This window comes from Caretta caretta, chromosome 4 (assembly GCF_965140235.1).
Source record: "Caretta caretta isolate rCarCar2 chromosome 4, rCarCar1.hap1, whole genome shotgun sequence".
Lineage (NCBI taxonomy): Eukaryota > Metazoa > Chordata > Testudines > Cheloniidae > Caretta > Caretta caretta.
Window position 1 is genome coordinate 92,005,460 of NC_134209.1, and position 25,701 is coordinate 92,031,160.

At 39.7% G+C, this 25,701-nt stretch overlaps 1 protein-coding gene across 1 annotated transcript; it reads left to right on the top strand.

Annotated features, from left to right (window-relative positions):
- Positions 1-863: 863 nt before the first annotated feature.
- On the top strand, positions 864-25,324 carry TLR3 (toll like receptor 3). Its single transcript, XM_048848020.2, has 5 exons — positions 864-1,248; positions 5,575-6,023; positions 13,607-13,798; positions 16,118-17,946; positions 19,053-25,324. Exons 2-5 carry the CDS (start codon positions 5,583-5,585, stop codon positions 19,279-19,281), a joined length of 2,691 nt encoding a protein of 896 aa, XP_048703977.1. The 5' UTR covers positions 864-1,248; positions 5,575-5,582; the 3' UTR covers positions 19,282-25,324.
- The last annotated feature ends 377 nt before the right edge of the window (positions 25,325-25,701 follow it).

Consider the following 25,701-nt stretch of genomic DNA (forward strand, 5'->3'; position numbering starts at 1 on the left):
AGGATCCCTTCTGATGAATGAGACTTGGCAGTTCTGTTTATTTTACCATGGAAAAAAAGACCTTCTGAGGCAGAGCTTTATTGTTCCATAGGCTGCTCGGTGTTATCGCTTGCTTATCTGGTAATGGTAGAAAGAAATCAAAGGGCATAAGGAACAGGTGCCATTCATGCTCTCTAGAGGAGTCACTTCTGCTTCAAAACATTAGTTAGCAGCGCAGCCAAGGTGCTGTGCAGTGTATGGGGGAGGGGAGGGAAAGGGCTTGTATTTGTTCGCTCTCTTTCTGCTGTCCTTACCCCTGTTACGCTCTGGGGGCTCCAGGTAAATCAGACTCCTCAAGGCCTTCACCCCACATTGAATGGAGCAGAAAGAAAGTTTGCAAATGGCTAAAGTGCAGGGATGTAATTATTGCTTTTATATTTCACTGAACTGAGGGATCAAGCTGGAAATCTAATGTGATTACAACTTTTATTTTTAATATGGTTCAGCTTTAGAAGCTGGATGCGTTGTTCTGCTGCCCCTTAAGGCATTGTGTACGCTGGAAAAAGGCAAACCTGTATTCCAGCACCAGTGCAGCTGCACCAGTGCTAGCAATCATGTAAGCACTAGTGTGATCTGGGTGCTGGCATTTTGACCACTTTATCATGAAAACTTCTTGCGACCAGGGTAGTAAAAACACCAGTGCCTTGGCTGCATAGCACTTGGCACCAGTTCAACAGCACATTGCCAGAATAAGGGTATACATTTTTCTGGTGCAGACCCAGTCTTAATGGAAAGACATGAAAATTAAGCAGAACTGGGCAGAAGGAGAGGGAGAATTGGGCAAAGAGAAGGGATTAAGAAGCCAGGCAATTTTGAAATACCTTGGAAAGATAATGGGGAATGGAAACTACTGCGGGCTGAAAAAAGTAACTGCTTAATGGCTTGGATTAGTTGTTGGAAATGAACCTTGGGTAACATCAAGGCTTAAGGAGGCTGCTGTCTCTTTAAATGGAACGAGCTGGTCAGATGCACCGAAACAGGAATGGTTTGTTCAAAGCAAACAATGAAGGAATGGAGAAGAGGGAGAGCTTTCTGTGCAGCTGCAAACAGGACGGTGTAGCTTCTCCTTTTGGTACTTTCCTCGGCTTTTACTGTATGACACAGCTTTTGCTTAGAAGGTTTATCGCGGTGAAGTCCCCTTTCCTAAGAACAAACCAGCAGGAAAAAAGAGGGAACTTTCCCAAAGCAGACATTTTCTGCCGGAGTCTGGTGAGTGGGGGGGTGGGGAAATCCTATTTTTAACAACTTTGAATTAAGGAAAAACTAGAGCGGGTTCTCAATAAACATAAGTTAGCAATAAAACATTGACAAGTGTGCAGCAATTACAAACGTAAAAACCCAGATGAGGATATGTACAAGCAATGTAGTTTTTAAACCTTAAAACGCTGTATTTGTTAGCCCCAGGTCTTCTGTTGATTTTCTATGACTCCACAGATCTGTGTGCTACTGGCTAAGGATTACATTATTTGTACGAAAAATTGAAAATTCTAATCTCCAAAGAGTCCGAGATTAAAAAAAAATAAATTGAGAAGCTACTCAACCTATTTTTTTTAAAAAAAAAGTCGTATTTGTTACAGCAGAAAACGCCCACGGCATATGTACTCTCCTCCGGTATCATATTTCAAGGGATCTTTAAAACAATGGGGCCAATCCTGTAAAATGCTAATTGCTCCTTGGGAAGCACTAAGCATCCTCAGTTCTGAATGTCACTGGAAGTTGGGAATGTTCAGTATCTTCAAGATGGTGCTCATGACCATACAGGATTGGGCCCTGGACCCAAGGGTGAACGTTAGTGAGGTTTGCTTTGTTAAAATTCTGACCCTATTGAAGCCATTGATTTCAGGGTAGCCAGGATTTCACCTTATGTTTTTAAAAGGAAAGGAAGTTAGGGTTTGCAAGATCAGGCCCTTATTTATAAGAGTAAGCTTTACATAATGGGGATACTTGCATGAGCAAAGATTTTGTGCAGCAATAAGGATGTATTCCATAGAGTTTACAGCAAGCTTTAGAGTTGTATTGTAGTCTTATTAGGAAGAGTATCAGCATTTTCTTGTGGTATTGTGAAAAGTACAAGCAGGATCCTGTAGTCAGGGTGCTGTGCTAGTGACATCAAAGGACTGCTTTGGAGGGCTGGAGTCCAACTGGATTGCCGTGTTCTGCAGTGTGTATGAACAGAATGTATTCCTGTCATATGGGACTATATATTCCTGCACAATAGATCTGGCAGAAAAGTTTTTTAAAAAGCAATACAACATAACATGGGGAAGGGGAAAGCAGAAATGGCACATTTAACTGAAGTTGTGTTACGCTCAGCAGAATGGTGCTTCTGTTCGGCTGGCAGCAAACACAGGCTCAGATTCTGCAGTAGGATCTTCATGGTCAGATCCTTGCAATTGCATGAAGTCCGACTCAATTTAATTGAGCTGTGCTTGGGTTCAAGGGTCCCACACCAGATCTGATTAAAGGATTAGGACTGTAGGTGTGTGCTCTACTTATGGTAGATTTTAAACTAGTCCATAATCCAACAATATATAATATTTAGCAATATCACATGGTGGGAATATGGGGAAATGGAAAAATTTAAAGACTCAATGCAAAAATCTGTTAATGATTCATACAATGTATCAGTACATTAATTGAACCAATGGTCATAATGGGTCAAGTTCTTCTTTATAGCAGTGTAAATATGGAATAATTCCACTGAATTAGGCCTGTAATAAGCTCTATGAGAGCTTACTCTTGCTTCATTTCAAGAAAATCAGAGCTTTCATGGAGCAACAAGAGAAAGAAAGATTTAAACTATTATTGTAAAACAATTTGGCAGCAGAACACAGGTATAGAAGCAGTACCTGTAACTTAATTTGCTTTTTGAAACAGGCTTGTTATTTTTACTGTAAAACAAAAGTGTCTAACATGTTTAAACAAATTCATTTTTAATATCTTTTCAAATGAGCTAATTGAATATTCTATAGAAACTGACTAACTACTTGTACTCTTTCAAAAAGACACTTAAAAAAGAATGTTCTGTTGTATTGAGAACAAGAGTCAAAAAGATACCTGGCTTCAGAATACTTATTCTAATAAAGCAGGGATGGCCAACCTGCAGCTCTGGAGCCACATGCGGCTCTTCAGAAGTTAATACGCGGCTCCTTGTATAGACACCAACTCCGGAGCTGGAGCTACAGGTGCCAACTTTGCAAGGTGCCAGGGAATGCTCACTGCTCAACCCCTGGCTCTGCCACAGGCTCTGCCCCCACTCTACCCCTTCCCGCCCCCTCCCCTAAGCCTGCAGTGCCCTCACTCTTCCCCCACAAGCCTCCTGCATGCCACAAAACAGGTGATTGGGAGGTGAGGGGAGGGAGAGGGAGGCGCTGACCGGGGGGCTGCTAGTGGGCGGGGGGCGCTGGGAGCGGGAGAGCTAATGGGGGGCTGCTGACATATTACTGTGGCTCTTTGGCAATGTATCCTGGTAAATTCTGGCTCCTTCTCAGGCTCAGGTTGGCCACCCTTGTAATAAAGCATTGGAAACACTCTAAATTGGAAAGTGTCTAAAATGGACAATTCTGCTCTGAGGTCTATCTAGTACTGGATTTAGCCCCTGATTCTACAAAGCATTATGTATTTTAATTAATCCTTATTCAGTATGGTACACAAGTACATGGTAACTAAGTGCACGAGCAGTCTAACCAATGGGACTACTTGTGTTTAAAGTCAGGCAGGTGCTTAAGCACCTTACTGAATCTGAACCTAAAATCATTGTGGATACATGGGTGTACCTAATTGCAGGATTTGGTCTGATATACTTGCAAGACCACAAATGTTCTTACTGCTATTGCCAGTAACATCACTGGTTAGTTGGATGAAGAATTTTATTTAAAGGTAAAAGTTATCACTTCTGCATTTTATTTGCCCATTCTGGTGCTCTTAACTTGAATTTTGACTATTTAGTTTCACTTTCATTTCTTATCTGTTTCTTAGTAGCTTGTTTTTCCAATCCTCATGCAGTTAGGACAATGCTGAAATGTTTGGGTTCTAAAAGGGGATGTTAAAAGAAACATTGTTTAGTTTAAAAGATTAACTGTAAGTAAATCTCCTACCAATACATTCGAATATTAAAAATGGGAAAATGTTAAAAATCCAATATACCCATCACTTTAACTTGTTTTTTATATTTCTCAACTTGGAGAGAAGTAAGTCAGTTTCACTACTGGATTCTTAAGGTTGAAGTTTCAAAGAGTACAGGGAAGTGTTTATTTTTTGTTTGTAAAACCAGCTGGTTTAAGAGTGATATTGTTGGACTATTTCGGTTGGTGTTAGGTTTTATTAAAAATCCCCATGACAGGGTGACCTCACCTGAAGCATCTTCCAGCATCAGGTTGCAGCAGAGCAGGCATCCCGGCTTCAGCATTCCTCCTTCAGGGTGCCTAGTAACACCACACAAGTGTCTCTGATTCACTAATATCCTCCAGGGGTGAGCAGGGGAGGATTTACTAAAACATAGATCAAATAATCCATAGCAAAAGCCCCAACCAGTCCATTTCTCATACCCAGTGATATAGTTAGTAAAATCCTATAGCCTTTAGTCCATCCCCAAAACACATACCACACTCCAGCATCTTCCACCACACACAGGTTCTTCTTCAGTCATCTCCTGTCCTTTTACCACAACAGTCACCCCAGCCCTCCTAGCTAAAGTGAAACCCTACTGTTCTCAGGAGGAATCCTCCACAGCCTCTCCGCTGGGAGTTCATCCTCACTAAGGTAGCGTCCCTCACTTCCCTTGACCTTCTCACTGGCTAGCTGAGCCCAGATGACCATGCTTGGAGACACCAGTAGGTAAGACCCACTGCTGTTCCCTGGCCTTTCACCTTCTGGCTTAGATGTCACAAGCAAGTCCCTCTAGCCTTCAACCCTCTCCAGTCCTGGATTTTTGGCTTGAGAATGCACCCCTCTTGTTAATCACCTACCTTCAGGCACTACCAAAAGCTTCCTTCAGAGACCCTTGCAACTCTCACCTGTCCTGACAGACCTTTCAAGGACCTCCTATTTATAGGACCCAGGTGCCCTCTCTTAAGCTTCACTTAGGAGGGAGCTGGTGAATAACAGGCACACTGGCTTCTTTCTTCTTTAGGGCTAGTACCACCCCGTGACACCTTGATTTTACAAAATTTTAATTTTGGGCCAAGTTTAAATTGGCATTTAAAAAAAAAAAACAAAAACCACCCCGTTTTCACTGAAATAAAAAAGTTAAAACATTTCCAGTCGGACTTTAAACAACAAAAACAAAGTTTAAACAAAACCTAAATTTTTGGTATGTGATTGAATTTAATTTTTTCAACAAGGGAGTGCTACTGTATGGGAGGGGCAGATTAAATGTTTTAGGTAATTTAAAATTATCAAATTGTGTTGTAGTGTATATAGCATAGGTGAGAGTACTTGATTATAAGTCTGGCTTACTTTACAGTAGGTGTTAATATACATATTTTACCAAAATGATTATAACTTGTACTGTATGTGTTCATTTTTCTTTTGTAGATAGAACAATGAGAGATCCTCTTCCCAGTTGGGCCTGCTTGTCTTTCAGCCTGTTGACCTTCTCCTTGCTTTGTGTAACGGCTGAGAACCAATGTAAGATCAGAAATCAAGTGGCTGACTGCAGTCATCTAAAGCTGAAACAAATTCCTTCAGATCTTCCAATTAATATAACAGCGTTGGATATTTCTCATAACCAGCTAAACAAGCTACCACCTGCAAATTTAACAAAGTACAGCCAGCTTATTTACTTGGATGCAGGATCCAACAGCCTCTCTAAACTTCAGCCAGAACTGTGTCAAACTTTGCCCCTGTTAAAAGTTTTGAAACTGCAGCATAATCAGTTGCGTGAGCTCACTGACAATGTTTTTGCTTCCTGTGCCAGCCTGACTGAGCTCAATTTAGGGTACAACATAATAGAGATCAAAAGCAATCCTTTCAAAAACCTGAAGGTAAGATATATAGAAATATTGCTTTTCATTTTCTAAAAGGGAAGAGAAGAAATTACTGAATTAAAATCCAATGCATCTCCAGAGCAGGTCATGGTCCTCATCTGGGAAGGTCCAATACACTTAAAATTCAATTTTTAATTTTGTCAGCTAATACTGATGTTTATTTTTAAGCATTTTATTATTTTTATCAGTTTGAATGGTCACAGCTATGGGAAATTATGGGTTGGGCGAGACAATTCTTTAATGGCAGTAGATGTTGAGATTCAAAAAGTTAAAGTTTATAACTGTTAAAACACAAGTTGTTAACATCATATGTCAAAATACTCAAGGTAAATAACCTTAAATCAAACTCAAGCAGAATTTTTCTTACTTTTTGTATCTGTAAACTTTGATTATAATTGGTGGAAATATTTCCATCAGTTGGTTTGTGTGTGTACAGTTAAATTGAAGTTTATCGACATTTACCTATAAATAGCTATGCCTTCCAAGCCTAAATATACCCTCCTTCTTTCTCTGGAGAAGAAGCAACCTATTGTTACTATTAACTTCTTGAGCCCTTTTCTTTTCCCAAAGAATGTTCCAGATAGGGCCCACTGGATTAGAGCAAAATGGAGTCTCTGCCACCTCTGTGGGGTCCTTCCCTCTATCCCCTTCTTCCTCTTCTGAAGTCTCTGTGTCCAGGGTCTGTGATGGGGGAAGAGGGGCAAGTAGGCAGGTCTGGTGAGGTGGAGGCGGAGTTTGAGGTTACATATCATTCCCCCTCAGTCCCTGTGGAAATGAGAGAAGATAATGTAACCTGAAGAAAATGAAAAATCAAATAGGAAAAACAGCAGAATGTAGAATGACTTAAAATCTCCTAAATTTACTGCAAGTTTTCTTCTTTTTGGCCAAGTCTAGTAGGCAGTATATTTTGTGTGTCAACTTTCCATACTCCAAGCACACACATTTGTGGCTTTTTTTACCAAGCTGAGGGATTACATTTCTTTCCTTTTTCAGGCCTCTATGAGCTTTTTGGGGCCTATATGAATTTGTAGCTGCTAGCCAATATGGTCATCTGCTTAGAATTTGTTAGCATTCTTCTGCCTTGTGTGGTTGTCAAAGTAACCACAATTTATTTATCTGTAAACTGATCTCCAGCAGCTCAAGTGAGTGTTGTGGTTACCCTGACCAGCTAAGCTCTCTTTTGGCAGTTGGGGAATCATGAGAACACAGAATTGCTCTGGCTATGCTCCTGGCATTCCCCCTATGCTACTTGGTGATTACCCCAGAGTGTAGGGATATGATTATTTAGATAAACAGGTTTTGTGCCTTTAGCCACTTCAGGGTCTAGCCTTAGCTAATACTGTGAGGCTGGCAAAATAGTATTAAAATTCCCATTTTTTATTTTGAGGCAATAGAGCCTCAAATATATTAACAAGCTTGCCCAAGGTCACAAATTATTAGAATTCAAGTCTAACTGTGAAGGCCAATGTTTAATGTACTAAAATACAGTGCCTCCCAGTTTACTTTAACTGTCTGTTTGACCACTTATAAAAATAGGACTGTGGTCATACTTCATTTGTAATCTCAAAGGACATAGCAAAAGTGGGTAATAATTATTAGATACATTTTACATGTGGGTTAAGTAACATGGTAAGGAGAGTTTCGCGAGGGAGTTCTCCAGGTGAAGGAGGAGTGATTACGGTTGGGGTAAGTTTGTTGTCTGTAGCATGTGTGTGTTTGTGCTTGTGGTGTGCTGAACTGGAGGAGCAAAGGGAGACAGAGAGGTATAGAGACAAGACTTTCCATGACACAGTAGAATGGTCCTACCCCTGTTCTGACAGCCTCTGTGCTGTGGAGGAGGAGGAAAGTCTCAGGGAAGGAGAACATCCAACTGGAGCAGAGGGAAATGAATCCATACTTGGGACCCTCCTTCCAGATGATGATGTGGTATCCTCTCGCACTGAGGTTACCTCTCCAAAGGAGGGAACTCCAGCTATTAGAAAGAGACAGGTAATCGTTATGGGGGATTCAATCATTAGAAACATAGGTAGCTGGGTTTGAGATGACCAGGAGAACTGCATGGTGGCTTGCCTGCCTGGTGCAAAGGTTGCAGATCTCTCAAGGCATCTAGGTATTATGTGTAGTGCTGGGGAGGAGCTGGTGGTTGTGGTACATATAGTACCAATGCCATAGGGAAGGATAGGAGAGAGGTCTGGAGGCCAAATTTAGGCTGCTATGTAAGAGATTGAAGTCCAGGACCTCCATGGTAGCATCCTCTGAAATGCTTCCAGTTCCATGCGCAGCACCACTTAGGCAGGCAGAACAGCAGGGTCTCAATGCATGGATGAGATGATGGTGTAGGTAGGGAGGAGGAGTTTAGATTTATTAGGAACTGGTGAAACTTTTGGGAAAGGGGGAGCCTATACAGGAAGGATGGGCTTCACCTAAACCAAAATGGAACCAGATTGTTGGCATTTAAAATTAAAAAGATCGTAGAGCAGCTTTTAAAATAAAGGCTGGGGGAAAGCCGACAGGTGTGGAGGAGCACATGGTTTGGACAGCGACATCCTTAGGGGAGGATCTACTAATAGGATACAGAGAATCTCCAGTAAGGAGGAGAGGATGGAAGATGATAAAATACAGGTAGGCTCTGATGAGAAACAGTCAAATGAAGAAAAGTCCCATTCAATTACATCATGCAATGGCAGACAGCTGAAAAGTGACAAGTTTTTAAAGTGCTTATATACCAATGCTAGAAGTCTAAATAATAAGATGGGTGAACTAGAGTGCCTCATATTAAATGAGGATATTGATATAATAGGCATCACAGAAACTTGGTGGAATGAAGATAATCAATGGGACACAGTAATACCAGGGTACAAAATATCTTGGAAGGATAGAACAGGTCATGCTGATGGGGGAATAGCACTATATGTGAAAGAAAGCGTAGAATCAAATGAAGTAAAAATCATAAATGAACCAAACTGTACCATAGAATCTCTATGGATAGTAATTCCATGCTCTAATAATAAGAATATAGCAGGGATATATTGTTATACCAATAAAATAAAAACCAGCAGGATCTTATTAAAGGGGATGAGACATAATGTCACATTTGTTGTGAATACAAAAAGAATCGTAGTAGGCAGTCAGTTATAGCTATAACATTTCATTCAGTTTCACATTCATTCACACTTTCTTTCATACACACATATTCTGCAGCTGCTGTATAGTTACTGGTCCTGAATGTAGCTTGAGTTTGTGGCTTGCATTTGTAGCTTGTGACAGCTAACTGGCCAGGAAAGCTGGGCACAAGGAAGAGCTGGGTCTCTGTTGGGTATGCACCGATGCCCTTCCATGTTGGCAGCAGAATGTTGCCCTTCAAGGTCTTCCATCTCACCCATCCTTTTTGTAGGCTTTAGTTTGAATCCAGCGTCTATGGGTCTTGCTGTGTCACGCTGCCTCTGGGTCCGGTGTGATCGATCACCTGTCAAATGCAGACATGACTTTCAGCCTAGGACCTGGCTTTGATGTTTCTTCAAGTGTACTTTGGTTCTTTTCTTTTGAGGGTGGACTCCTCTTACTTTGTCAGGGCTGTTGTCTGCATCTTCAGCTGTTGGGTGTTTACACTTTATTTCATCAGGGCAGGCTGGGGCTGGAGGTTGAGTCCATCATCCATCCATACCTCATTCATACATCTAAACTAAACTAATAAGATTACAGCAGGGTTTTGCAAAAATGAAGGTTGCAGCAAGCTTTTACAAAATGAAGTGAGCATTTTAAAATGGAGTTTGGGACAAGTTAAAATGGAGTTTGAGTTACAATATGGACAAGTGTAGGGAATGTCAAATAGTGAACGGAAGTTACAATAGAGACAAGTATAATGAATGACAAACAGTGAGCAGAAGGTACAATGTTGAAACAGTGTAAGTTTCAGCGATTTAAGCAGCATTTGGATTGAAAGTGAAACTCAATTAGCCAGTTATTGGGGTAACCGGCTTTATGAATGAGTGTTGTTTCATTCATAAAACTTTGCTTATGAAGTTATATTAATAAAGTGAACAATTAAAAACAATTTCATTGATCAGTTCTACGATATTACCGACCACCTGACCAGGATGGCGATAGTGACTGTGAAATAATGAGGGAGATTAGAGAGGCTATTAAAATAAAAAACTCAAAAATAATGAGGGATTTCAATTATCCCCATATTGACTGGCTTCATGTCACCTCCGGACACAATGCGGACACCTTAAATGACTGCTTCTTGGAGCAGCTAGTTCTGGAACCCACAAGAGGAGTGGTAATTCTTGATTTAGTCCTAAGTGGAGCACAGGATCTGGTCCAAGAGGTGAATATAGCTGGACTGCTTGGTAATAGTGACCATAATATAACTAAATGTAACAGCCCTATGGTGGGGAAAACACCACAGCAGCCCAACACTGTAGCATTTAGTTTCAGAAAGGGAGAATACACAAAAATTAGGAGGTTAGTTAAACAGAAATTAAAAGGTACAGCGCCAAAAGTGAAATCTCTGTAAGCTGCATGGAAACTTTTTAAAGACACCAGAATAGAGGCTCAACTTAAATGTATGCCCCAAATTAAAAAACATAGAGAACCAAAAAAGTGCCACTGTAGCAAAACAGCAAAGTAAAAGAAGCCGTGAGAGGCAAAAAGGCATCCTTAAAAAGGGGAAGTGAAGTCCTCATGAGGAAAATAGAAAGGAGCATAAACTCTGGCAAATGAAGTGTAAAAATATAATTAGGAAGGCCAAAAAAGAATCTGAAGAACAGCTAGCTAAAGACTGAAAAAGTAATAGCAACATTTTTTTTTAAGTTCATCAGAAACAGGAAGCCTGCTAAACAACCAGTGGGGCCACTGGACAATCAAGATGCTAAAGGAGCACCCAAGGATGATAAAGCCATTGCAGAGAAACTAAATGAATTCTTTGCGTCGGTCTTCATGGCTGAGGATGTGAGAGAGATTCTCAAACCTGAACCATTCTTTTTAGGTGACAAATCTGAGGAACTGTCCGACATTGAGGTGTCATTAGAGGAGGTTTGGGAACAAATTGATAAACTAAACAGTAATAAGTCACCAGGACAAGATGGTATTCAAGAGTTCTGAAGGAACTCAAATGTATAATTGCAGAACTACTAACCATAGTCTGTAACTGATCATTTAAATCCACTTCTGTACCAAATGGCTGGAGGATAGCGAATTTGATGCCATTTTTTAAAAAGGGCTCTAAAGGTGATCCCGGGAATTACAGGCTGGTAAGCCTGACTTCAGTACTGGGCAAACTGGTTGAAACTATAGTAAAGAACAAAATTGTTAGACACATAGATGAACATAATTTATTGGGGAAGAGTCAACCTGTAAAGGGAAATCATGCCTCACCAATCTACTAGAATTCTTGAGGGGGTCAACAAGCAGGTAGACGGGGGGGATCTAGTGCATATAGTGTACTTAGATTATCATAAAGCCTTTGACGAGGTCCCTCACCAAAGGCTCTTAAGCAAATAAGCTGTCCTGGGATAAGAGGGAAGGTCCTCTCATGGATTGGTAACTGGTTAAAATATAGGAAACAAAGGGTAGGAATAAATGGTCAGTTTTCAGAATAGAGAGAGAGGGAAATAGTGGTGTCCCCCAGGGGTCTGTACTGGGCCCAGTCCTATTCAACATATTCATAAATGATCTGGAAAAAGGGGTAAATAGTGAGGTGGCAAAATTTGCCACATGGTCCAAAATTACTCAAGACAGTTAAGTCCTGGGCAGACTTGAGAGATCCTTTTGTAGCTCTTCGCAAACAGCGTGACTGGGCAACAAAATGGCAGATGAAATTCAATGTTGATAAATGCAAAGTAATGCACACTGGAAAACATAATCTCAACTATACATATAAAATGATGGGGTCTAAATTAGCTGTTACCACTCAAGAAAGAGATCTTGGAGTCATTGTGGCTTGTTCTCTGAAAACGTTCACTCAATATGCAGCAGCAGTCAAAAAAGCAAACAGAATGTTGGGAATCATTAAGAAATGGATTGATAATAAGACATAAAATATCATATTGGCTCTATATAAATCCATGGTATGCCCATATCTTGAATACTGCATGCAGATGTGGTGGCCCCATCTCAAAAAAGATATATTGGAATTGGAAAAGGTTCAGAAAAGGGCAACAAAAAGGATTAGGGGTATGGATCAGTTGCCGTATGAGGAGAGATTAACAAGACTGGGACTTTTCAGCTTGGAAAAGAGACGACTAAGGGGAGATATGATAGAGGTCTATAAAATCATGACTTGTGTGGAGAAAGTAAATAAGGAAGTGTTATTTACTCCTTCTCATAACACAAGAACTAGGGGTCACCAAATGAAATTAATAGGCATCAGGTTTAAAACAAACTAAAGGAAGTACTTCTTCACACAATGCACCATCAACCTGTTGAACTTCTTGTCAGAGGATGTTATGAAGGCCAAGACTATAATAGGGTTAAAAAAAAATCTAGATAAGTTCATGGAGGATAGGTCTATCAATGGCTATTAGCAGGGATGGTATCCCTAGCCTTGGTTTGCCAGAAGCTGGGAATGGGCGACAGGATGGATAGCTTGATTATTACCTGTGCTGTTCATTCTCTGGCATTGGCCACTGTCGGAAGACAGGATACTGGGCTGGATGGATCTTTGGTCTGACCCAGTATGGCTGTTCTTATGTTCTTATAAGCTATTGCCTACCGTGTCAGAGACAAAATATTTTATTCTCCATTTCATTTGATTAACGCAGTGCAGGAGAGAGTGGGGAAAGCAAAAATGGTTCTAAGCCTCCTTTACGCTAGTTCCTGCTGTTCTGGCTTGGCTGAATAGCCTCTCCTTACTATAGCATGGGGGGGCTGTGATAAGAGTGAACATAGGGTTATTCCATCAGCTCAGCATCAATCTGGGGGTCGCATAAAAGGGCCTTAGAACAACAGAGAACTGGTCCAATGGATAGGTTCTAAACACTTTTCTCACATTGGTTGGCTGTCTTAGGCAAGTCTGAGCAAACCCCTTAAACTCTGTGCTCCAGTTAACTGCTCTGTAAAATGTAGATACTTGCTTACCCCATCGGAATGTTGAAATGCAACTAAAAAATGTTTACTAAGTAAAAGGATTAAGGCCACTCAGAGGGAGTGGTGAGAATAGAATTCAAGTCCTGGGCTAACTGTCTGCTGACCTTTAGGCCTTTAGCAGGAGGAGGAGTTTTAGATAAGCAGCTTGCTTTTTACCATGTCATGGCAGGTCAAGATCACCCAGTGGTTGAGGCTGGAGGTAGCTCGCTGGTTCCTTTTCCCTGTGTGTGATGTCAGAGGGCTTTCTCCTGCAGGAGATTGGAGGTTGGCAGCCTGCTGCCATGTTGGTCATCTAGTTTAAGGATTCCCATAATGAGTGACATCTGATGTAGACAGACTATTGCCTTCCAACGTATGTGTTTCTCCCTGTTACAGTGTTTGTTCTGTTGCTCCCTTAATTGTGATGTGACCAATTTTTAACCTCAGAATGGCTAAAATAATTCCAAAGGTATCTAACTTGTTACTGTATTTTCACCTGTTCTTTTTTCCAGAATTTGAACATACTGGATGTATCTCATAATCATTTGCTTTCTACAAAATTAGGATCCCAGCCACAGTTGGAGAGCCTTCGTGAGCTTGTGCTGTCAGAGAATAAAATCACTGAGTTAAAAAAGGAAGAACTAGATTTTCTTAGCAACACTTCCTTAAATAGGCTTGACTTTTCATCAAACCCACTGAAAGAGGTAAGAAATACAAGACCACATCCTCAGCTGGTATAAATGATTTATACCAGCTGAAGATCTGACGCATAATTTTTCTATTTTGCAATCACTGATAAAAGAACAGTATTCATTTTGGTCAGAGGTAATAATGTTCTGTTGTAATAAAATACACATTATTTTATTCTTGATATTGTGAGTTGATTTATTATGTAGGTGGAGTAAGATTTCTGATGCACTTAACTACTCATTTCCTTTTGTTTAAGCATTTGGGATTTGTAAAGATGCAATATTGTTATCACTCAGTCTTAACTTGTTGTAAAGGGAATGATCCAGCTTCCACTGAAATAAATGGAAGCAGGATCGTGTCACAATTAGTAACCAAAAGTACATCTATGCTGCATTTTAAAACCTGTGGCAGTGAGTCTCAGAGCCCAGGTCTCGTGCTAAAATCAGATAAATCAGCTACATGTGGACAAAGCGTTCAGGCTCTGAAGGTTGGGTTGGGGAGGGCTTCAGAGCCTGAGCTCCAGTCCAAGCCACAGCTTCTGCACTGCTGTTTTTAGTGCCATAGGTCGAGGCCTGTGAGCTTGAGTCTATAGACCAGGCCTCTGAAACTTGCTGCTGTGGATTTTAAAATGTAGTGTAGACATATCCTAAGAAACCACATTCAACCATAGTAGCTAGAGAAGATAAGCAGCAGCATGAATGCTCAAAATAGCCATACCGTCTCTTCCCCCAAAACTTAAGAGATTTTTCGACCAGGGAAACGCAACAAAATACTACAAAACCAAAAAATAAATGTACTAATCTCTTTTTTTCCACAATACTGTCTGTCTGTTTTATGTTTCTCTCTAGTTTTTTTCTTGAAAAGAAGCATTGGTTTTTTCTTTCCCTCTTTCTCCTTTGCATTTGTTCGCTGCTGTTCACTTCCTTTGCTCTCTTGCATTGTATTCTCTTCCCCATTGCCCTTCCTTTGTTCATTGTCACCCTCTTTCCTTGTTTCTTACCTGTGTGCCATTGCCCTCTTTTGCTTTTCGGTTTCTTGTCTTCCTTTCTTCTCTCTCCTGCATATTTCTCCCCCTCCTATGGCATCACCACTACCTCTCTGACTCTTTAAACTGAAGTTCCAGTGGCTCAGGTTATCAATGCATTGTACTAGAAATGCCAACATCTAGGTTTTATTCCCAGTTCTGCCATAAACAGTCCTCTGGTATCTTGGACAAACTAGTTAATCAGTCTGTCCCTTCATTTTCTAACCTTTGCCTAGCTCACAGAGATGGTGTTAAGCTAAATTCATTCATGTATGCAAAGTGCTCAGATACTATGGAAATGAGCACAATAGAAAAGCATACAAATAGATTAAAAAGTGGATGTCCTCTATCCAAGTTTACTCCATGTATGCTATTTTATGTACTACACATGCACACTCCAATCAATGCAGCATTAAAATATGGTTCTGCTCTGAAAAGTGATTGCAAAAATGACATTGTTGAGTTCTGAATTTGTCTCCCTGACTTTCAGGATAAGTGTACTCATTTCACAAGTAAATTGGTGTTGGTTTTGCTTTGTTTTGTCTTCCCACGCCCCTGACAGCTCTGCAAACACAATGTGGGATCTGAAAGTCAAACTGTGTTCTTTCTGGCGCATGTATTTAAATTACTGCCACAAATGAGTACTTGTGCCTATCACTCATCAATTCTGGTAACGAATCAAGAAGAGGGGCAAATATTCTGATTTGTAGCTGCCATTCATTTTGAGGAAGCAAATGTTTGAGCTCTAGTTTTATGAGTGCATACTGTGCCCATAAAAAGGAGACTGAGTTCATCTTGACTGTTATTGTAGGCCTAAATACTCCCCCCGCCGTGTGCCAAAGTATTCCATGTTCTCTTTCATTTAGTGTCATATTGACACTTCTTGACAACAGATCAGTAAATGAAACCCCACAGGAAATGCATGGCAGAGAGATTTGTTGTGTATATATATTTACAAGTTACCTCTAAAGATTCAGAGTCAAATGAAAATTAGACACAGAATTTCAAATCACTTTCATCTATTTACTGTAAAAGTAAGGTAGGTTTTTTTCATTACTGATACAAAATATTAATTTTCAGGGGTATTACTACAGGGTTTTGAACCATTACTATAGAAATATAATGCATTTTAAAACAAAGTTTGGTTAAGTCCTGTGGAATTTAGTGAAAATCTATGAGTTAATTTAAATTGTGTGCTTGGTCTATGGTAGTGATTTGAAGAACTTTCCATGTTTTGGCTTTGTGGAACAACTTTCTTAGGTGATTTTTTTCTTCTAATGTCAAAATCATTAATTTTTTTCCCTTCTAGTTTCACACAGGCTGTTTACATGCAATTGGAAATCTGTATGGCCTTGTGCTAAACAATGTTGAGCTTGGTGAAAATCTCACAGAGAAACTTTGCTTGGAATTATCAGACACAAGAATTCAGAATCTGTCACTGAGCCAGATCCAGCTTTCTTTTATTCACAAGTCAACCTTTCACGGACTGCAAACAACAAACCTCACAGCTTTAAACCTTTCCAAAAATTATTTGAACATGATAGAAAATGACTCTCTTACCTGGCTTTCAAGCTTAGAGAATTTAAACCTAGAGGATAATAGGATTTATCACTTATTTTCTCATTCATTGTATGGATTATCCAATGTCAAATATTTGAATCTGAGAAGATCACGTGTCAGAAAAATTGATGATTTCTCCTTTCGTTGGCTAAGCCATTTAGAGTATCTTCTTATAGATAGTAATAGTTTTCAAGAAATTACTCCTAATATGTTCACAGGCTTGGACAATCTGAAATATTTGAGTCTATGTAACTGGACCAATGGCTTACAAATAATAACTAATAAAACATTTTCATCACTTGCTAATTCTACTCTGCAGTTTCTTAATCTTACAAAAAGTAGAATCACAAAAATAGAAGGTGGAGCATTTTCTTGGTTGGGACACCTAAAAATTCTTGATTTGGGACTCAATGAAATAAACCAGGTGCTCACAGGTCATGAATTTAAAGGTCTGCAAAATATTGAGGATATCTACCTTTCCTACAACAAAGAGTTGACTTTGACAAGCGAATCATTTGCTTTTGTTCCAAGCCTTAGAAAACTGATGCTACGGAAGGTAGCTTGTAGCAATCTGGACCTCTCTCCTTCACCTTTTCACCCTCTACGGAATCTAACCATCCTGGATATCAGCAACAACAATCTAGCTAACGTAAAAGATGATTTGTTTGATGGACTTCACAAACTTGAAATTCTGGATTTGCAACATAATAATTTGGCTCGACTTTGGAAACATGCCAATCCAGGTGGTCCTGTCCTTTTTTTAAAAGATCTTCTTAACCTGCATATACTTAATTTGAAGTCTAATGGCTTGGATGAGATTCCAGTACAAGTTTTCAAGGGCTTGTTTCAATTAAGAAGCCTGGATTTAGGATCAAATAATTTGAACGTACTTCCAGCATCTTTGTTTGATGACCAGATATCTCTGAATTCATTAATCCTTCAGAAAAATCTTATAACATCTGTTGAAGAAAAAGTGTTTGGTTCAGCTTTCAAGAATCTGAAAGAACTAGAGATGGATTCCAATCCATTTGACTGCACCTGTGAAAGTATTTCCTGGTTTGTTAATTGGCTTAATGTGACCCAAACAAACATACCTGGATTAGATACTCATTACCTTTGCAACACCCCACCTAAATATCATAGTACTCTGGTGATGTATTTTGACATTTCACCCTGCAAAGATAGTGCACCTTTTCAATTACTGTATATAATAAGCACCACTGTGATAATGCTTTTCATCTTTATTGTCATTCTTATCCATTTTGAAGGCTGGAGGATAGCATTTTACTGGAATGTGTCAGTAAATCGAGTACTTGGTTTTACAGAAATAGACAGGCAACAGGAAGAGTTTGATTATGATGCCTACATTATTCACGCAAGAAGGGACAGGAATTGGGTGTCCAAGAACTTCATTCCTCTGGAAGAAAATGATCAGTCTCAAATTAGGTTTTGTTTAGAGGAACGAGACTTTGAAGCAGGCATATCTGAATTTGAAGCCACTATTAATAGTATAAAAAGAAGTCGGAAGATTATCTTTGTTGTCACTGACCATCTCTTAAAAGATCCCTGGTGCAAAAAGTGAGTATGTGCATGCGTGTATGTGCACGTCTATGAATAACACTTGTTCAGCAGATCTTTAATGCAGTCATCTCTAAGCCCTGGTCTACCCTGGGGGCGATTGATCTAAGTTACGCAACTTCAGCTACATTGCATTACATCGACTTACCGTGGAGTCTTCCCTGCGGTGAGCTGACTACTGCTGCTCCCCCGTTGACTTTGCCTGTGCCTCTCGCGGCACTGGAGTACAGGAGTCGACGGGAGAGCACTCGGGATCGATTTATCGCGTCTAGACTAGATGTGATAAATCGATCCCCACTGGACTGATTGCTGTCCGCTGATCCGGTGGGTAGTGAAGACATAGAATCATAGAATATAAGGGTTGGAAGGGACCCCAGAAGGTCATCTAGTCCAACCCCCTGCTCGAAGCAGGACCAATTCCCAGTTAAATCATCCCAGCCAGGGCTTTGTCAAGCCTGACCTTAAAAACCTCTAAGGAAGGAGATACATACCCTAAGACAGTGGTCTACTTTCTTGAAAACAGAAAGTACAGGGAAAATTATACTTTGTGACATGAGTGTAACTGTCTGAAATTTAATGGAGGTACTCCAGATGTACCCCGGGGTAACTGAAAGCAGAATTTGGCTCATAAACTACCTGCTTATCTAGTCAATCAAACCATCATTGCCCTTCAGATGATCTTCCATAAAAATAGATGTTTGAGACAAGACAGCGAGTGGTGAGATTGTTAACATACAAAGATCATATTTTGAGCCAGGGCCTTACCACTGCCGGTTTGTGTGGCTGACAGAAAGAAGTCTGTATACTAAGGGAGCCTAAAATTAAGATGGTTAATTTCTTGGAGGGCAGATTATTCTCTTTTTTTAGTTACATAAATAACTCATTTTTTAATTTATTACAAGTATTATCATAAAGGTTAAATGTTAAAAACTATATACAAATTAAAGCCCTGATCTGGCACTGACCTTTGTGGGGCTATCACAGAAAATTATTTGATGTCACTCATCCCTACATAAATCAGCTGATTCAATGATTCATAAGCTCTGTGTAGTTCTATAGCATGTACTTTCAAGATACCAGTTTTTAATTCTTATTTTTTGCTTAAGGTTCAAGGTGTACCATGCTGTTCAGCAAGCTATTGAGCAAAGTCGGGATTCCATCATACTGATCTTTCTTCATGACATTCCAGATTACAAACTGAATCATGCACTTTGCTTGAGAAGAGGAATGTTCAAATCTCGTTGCATCTTGGATTGGCCAGCTCAGAAAGAACGGGTCAATGCATTTCATCAGCAATTAAAAATGGCACTTAAATCTAGCAGCAACATACATTGAATTTCTAAAGTATAAGATTGAACTGTTAGGACACTTCATTTCAGACTGACTAAAGGACAACAGTCCTTGTGGGGAAAAATTAAACCAATCCACAGCAACTCCTCTATTTTTCCTATTATGTGTTTTTAATTGTATATTGTTTCACCTGTGTTCTGAGTTCATACAATGGTCATGACGGACACAAAAAATAGGACCAACAACTCTTTCAATCTGTGACCAAAAAGAATCAGCCTATTTAAAATAGAGCAGAAATAGAGTGAAGAAAGGGGTGGTGAGAAAGAGTAGGGGCAAGGTAAATTTCCACATGAAGGAGTGCTGAAAGACTGGAGGAAATGAGAGGAAATGAATAAAAGGGAGGAAATGTGATACAGATATACAAAGTAATGAATGCTAGAGAGGGAGTAAGTGCCTGGGCACGTAGACCTCATTTGTTAATTCCTTCAATGTTGCAGAGGGCTGTGTGCAGGCCCTCTGGATTAAGATGAATTTCAAGCAATGTGAGAGGATCTAGAACCTCTCTCCTGTTTCTTAATTCTAATAGTCTTCTAGCTAGATGCCTCCCCTCTAAAATAGCTTGAATTTAGGGCATCCCCAAAGGAAATGTTATAGAATTCTATAAATTCAAGAACAGTAAATTGATATTTCTAGTCCTTAATTTTTTTTTCAAATGGAAGATGCAGTTTGATAAATATTACTTCCATAGCAGATAGAAAATGTATTTCGGATAACTGGGTATAAGGACCTTATCTTGCAAAGTTCTAAGCACTCTCAACTCCCATTAAATTCAATCCATTGCAGTCTTGGGACCTAGTTGCCACAGGTACAGTGTATATAGTTCTAATTCCTGAAATATTAGGATTACACAGAACTTTTTGTATATAAAACAAATCATATTAGAGGGGACATCCTGGCTCTACTGAAGTCAGTGGCATTTTGCTATTGCCATCATCTACAGTGCCTAATCTACAGTGCCTAATCTTGCTTCAATTCAGTGGGTGCAGATATGGATCAAAGAAATGAAATGTGCTTTGTTTTAGTCTTTTGTGCATTTGTATCATATATGCAGTATGGATGCGTCTAGTGTGTAGCATGTATTTTTAGTGTCTTAGATCAGTGCTACTTGAAGTGGTGTTCCACGGACCAGTGCTGGTCTGTGAGCCATCGGCTGCCAGTCTGCACGCACATTGGAAAAAAAAATTGCCGGTCCCTCACATCAGACAGTGCTTCTCAAGCTATCTTAGATGCTATGTACTTTTTTCTTTTTAGTTCTACCTTTTGGTTTTGTCACTTAAAATGAGTTGGAGAAAAGTGTTTAAATAAGAACAGCATACTAATACTATGTGTTTTGTAAACAGTACGATTAATACTCAAAGGGAAAATAAGAGTTGTAAAAGTGACTTGACAAGAGCACACTCACAGCTACTCATAGGACAGAATTTGATGGAGGAACCAGGCTATTGCTCTGACAGTACTGAACATTGAGGCCCTAATTCCCTACTCCCTTGTACCAGGCTACTATTCTGATCTGGTGAAGTCTCAGGCTCATTTGACACAGGTATAAATGACTATACAAGCTGCAAGGCAGTGAAGAATCAGCCCCTAAAACTTTTAAACCCTTTTAGGGGCAAATCTTCCATCTCCCATAATGGAATGTCCCCACTAAGCAGAGAAATTGGTATGATTCTACTGCATTGGGTGTCTAGACCATGGAAGCCTATGCAAGGGGGTATATACCTTCTGTGGTGCTTGGAGTTCAGCTTCCCAGCCATGTGGGGAGGATTCTTTCTACCTTGGTCTCTGTGGATTTCACTGATATTAAGCCTGTTAGTTGTGCTGTGCACTGAATGGGGCCTTTGTGGTTTTGTACAGACATAATCACATACTATTCAAAATGCAATATGTCTCTTTAAGAGGTTGTCTCTTTACCTAGAAATCTATTACTAAAACAGGAAAATTCTTGTGGATCGTATCAGTGAAAGAAAACCACAGCATCCTGATTTGCATGACATTTTACATGCACATAAATCTTAGTGTGAATGACGGCAACAGTCAACTCCTCTTCTCCTGCTGCCAGCTTGAATCAAGTGGCAGCTAAAAATACATTCCTGTTTAAGTATACAATTTCTTTGTTTCCCACAGGGAAACTGGGACCGTGACTAGCAAAGGAGGTTGCTTGTAGGATAGCCAATGATAGAGGAGGTGGTCCACATCACAATCTTTCTATTGAAATTTGATGCATGTTGTGGGGGAGGTGGGGGAAACCTTTGAGGAACCCTGAACTAAGAAACAGGCTCTGGTTGAAATGTGTAGATTTTACATTGGATTTTTAACTATTTTTTCCTTGTAATTTTCAGATATCTATTTTTATTGGTAAGCTGTTGCACACTGGAGCTTTGCAAATCCTCATGGTTTTACAATTAACACGGTATTTAATTCAGCCCTGAGTTATATATGCAGCTCACTTAGGTTTTCCTCCTTCAGTGAAAACTGTTCTAATATGCATAAAACTCTACAAGCAAGATAAGAAATAAGTGCTATTTCCTGTGAGCAGCTGGATAGAGTACCTACCAGAAATCAATATTTAGTTGGAGAATGAAAAAAATCCTATCATACTATTTTACCAATATTACTATTATTTCTTAGTGTTCCTAAAAAATATCTATAGGTACCCACCTCTGGCTTTGCGCTCCTCTCCCATAAATTAGAAATATACAAATGAAAGCTTCTCATATTCATCCACCAAATCCTCAGCCCCTCCCTTCTTCAATAAGTTGAGAAAACAGATGGGTTCTGCAGACTTCCCAAATACAGGATCTGGTGGACCAAAGGGAAAATGGGTCCCACAATGAAGTACCCTTTTCAGAGAACACCCTGACAGCAGCTCCCTTTCATTGACATTGAGGGTGATCAACCATGAGCATTCATGCTGATCTCTACAATGGCTTATGGCAGGGAAAGAGAGGTTGTTTCTCAGGTAACTGTTTCTCAGGTAACCCAAGCTATTTACGACTTTAGAGTTAAAACCAATACCTAGAATTCTAGAAGATTATTGTGAGGAAGCAGAGATCTTGGAGTACTATTAAGGTGCAGTTCCACTGAATAAGTGGCCCACTACATGGTGCATTAGCTTCAGCTTCTGACTGGTCCCAAGGTAGCCTCCCATACCTCACATTACAGCAATCTAATCTTGAGGTGACAAAGGCATGAATAGCAGCATCAGAGAGGAAAGGCAGCATTCTTCTCACCAGGCTCAGACAGAAAAGTGCCCATGGTTGCAACCACTGTCTGAACATCCAAGAGCAGCTCAGGATTTAACAACACTGTTACAAATGATGGTCACAATCCCTCAGTGATGGGGTGCTCATATAAGTTCTATTAAACCATATGGCTGTTTCCCCAAGCCCACCCTCCTATCTGTTCCTTGTCTAGATTAAATCACAGCCAGTTCTCTCTCTCATCCACATTCTAACTTCACCTGAGATGTTGTGTAATTCACTGGGTAACTTATACTTGGCTGGGTCACTCATGACTGAGACATAGAGCTGGATGAATGCATTGTGGCCTATATCATATAGCAAGAAAAAATCAATACTAAACCATGTGGGTGCACAAGGCTCACAAACTAATTATGCTAGTAACCTCTGCAGGAAACTCCTCATAAATATTCTTCTGAGGAAAAAGTTATTCATGGGCAAAACAAACTCCCAAAGCAAGCATATGGAAGGATACTTTCTCATGCTCATAATTAATAATTTCTATGGATTGACCTGCTTGGTTGAACTTCCTCCCACACTGATACCAAAATGTATATGCATATAAATTGTCTTGAGTGACTTGTCAAATGTTTTGTGGGAGGTACCTCTGCTATTCTACTTGAGCTCAACATGGATTTAGGATCTTCCAAAGGTTTTGAAAGGTTTTTTTAAATTCATGAGTCAAAACCACATTTGATTTTGTAATTGAAATACGACAAACATTTTCTCTCATCTGTAATATATCTTTTCTATTTGAAAAAAATTATTATATTGCAGTAGAAGTATGTCAGCACCCTAGGAGAGTCCATTAAACTTTAGCATTACTCTGAAAATAGACTAAATATAGCTCCTTACTCTGCGGGTATGTGTATATATTCAAAGTAATAACTGCTTAGTTTAGGGGCTAAAGTGAGGGTTTTGTTTTACTCCTGTAGATCTGGAAAACTAAGAATAAACTGAATTTTATTCCTTCTTGTAAATCAAAAGAGTTGTTCACTAAATTGCAGTTACAAGGCCCATCAGTTATATCTGTACAAACCAAATGAAGGCAGTGAAGTTGGACAGGGGTTGCTGTGGCATCTCTGTGACAATGGGGGCTGCACTGTGACTGTGGGCAGAATTACATTACCATTACTTTTATTACTGATGAAACATGCAAAGGAAAGAATTCAGGATATCTGACTTGAAGAACAGCAGAAATCGTAATATGTGTTGTCTATATAAGCATTTTGTTAATATTGTAGCTGAAGACTAAAGAGCTGTAGATGTGAGTGGGGAGAAAAATCTTAAAAGTAAATTAACTACCCAGTTGTTTGTTCTATTGACTTTTGCTTTGGATCACTTTCTTTTGATCCATAATCTTTTTTTTCCCCCTTTGGCAGAAGGAAGGGAAGAATTATAAAGAATACTATAATTCAGCTGGGTGTGTATTGTACTCATTTGTTTCTGCTTTAATTGTATGACTTTTACTATATATATAGAATCCACACAAATATGGGTTAGCTGGCTTCAGCAAAGCATTCAGGCTCAAATCCCTCAAAGGAAGATAGGTACTTGAACCCCAGATTTTGGGGTAGGAGTCAGAGGCCATCCATTTCCTTTCAGCTGTAGCCTTGGGTACTTATCTGAGTGTGGGAAACCTTGGTTCATTTCCCCATGCTGCTTGAAGAGAAGAGTTTTAAACACACTCACTGATCTCCAGGAGATTCTGTTTGGGGGCTCTCCCAGTTTCTCTTGTTGAAGTTTTAATTGCATAATTAAATATTAATTAGGCCCAAGAGAGAGTGAAAACACCTCTAAAGCCCAGTAGTTAGGACAGGCACCTGAGAGGTGGGAAATCACTGTTCAATTCTCTTCTTCTCATGACGTAGAGGAGGGAATGGAGCTAGGAATACTGACATCTTAGGTTAATACCCTAAACACTGGGCTAAAGGCTTTGAGGAAGGCTACCGCCTCCACTCCCCTGGTCATTTTATGTGGACTTAGGCAAGCACCCATCTCCTTCTCACAAGAAGTTGTTTAGTGGCCCAATTCATCTGACTGCAGGAGATGGGTTCTTCTTGGTTGTAGATTGCATTGCTAGCAGACATAGGCACCTCTCTGCAACCTGGACCTAGGTACTGAACTCAGAGACAGAACTTTGGACACACCTTACTCATCAGCTAACTTAGCCATTGGCTATCTTAGGCAGCTCTGCAGCTAGTGTACTGGCTTTTGTAGATCCCATTCTTCGGAACATCTTTCTCCCTATGCATTGTATAGGGAGCCTAGGTGCCTAACTCAGGGTTTGTGGAGTCCATTATTGTTCCAGTGACTTTCTAGGCAGTTAAAGTTAGGTGTTGCAACACTGAGTGTTGTAATGTCCTAATCCATTTGTCGACCTGGGCCAAAGCCACAGACAGATACATAACTGCGGAGGGAGTTGGGAATTGGCAAAGCCCCCACAAAGGGGACTGTTTGACTACTTGTGGACTTCTGTTACTGTAAAACCATTTGTTTTACAGTAACATTTCATACAATGTACCTCTTTATGTAAATAAGTCATACAAGAAAAGCTGTTTTGCCTGTCAAATGTACATGTCAATCTGTAAAAGCATCAGTTTTAACAGCTTTTTTAAAAATGCACTGATTCTATGATAACAGATGCCATATAATAAAGTTTAGCTAAAGAGAAAAAATTAACAAAAAAGAACAAATACCCTTTGTGTGCATTGGTAGAGATTGAAGGATACATACAGCTGATTACAGAAGATCTAACATGAAAATAAAGGGCTTTGTTTACAGATGAACTGATATGTGATGATTCCTTAATTACAGTAACAGGATTATCCTCATTGTGATGCTCTCATCTCATCTTTCTCATCATCTTTTCAGTCCAAGTGACAAATTCTCTCTTCTTGTTTAAGCCATGAAAGTTGAGGAGGCGAGGCATTAAGGATGTGATGCCAAGTTTACACTTTCACTTATGCTTGCCTCTATTTAAAGATTAACTTGTGGACCATTCCTTGTGTGTTCTCTAAATCTTTACTGTAATGAAAAATAGCAAAATTAGACTTCTCATCCCAATTCAATATAACATGCTGTCTAACAAATGTTAGCTATTAACATGTGTAATAAAGGTATTAGTTGTGAAACAGACTAAATATTGTCTGTACTTCAATATTTA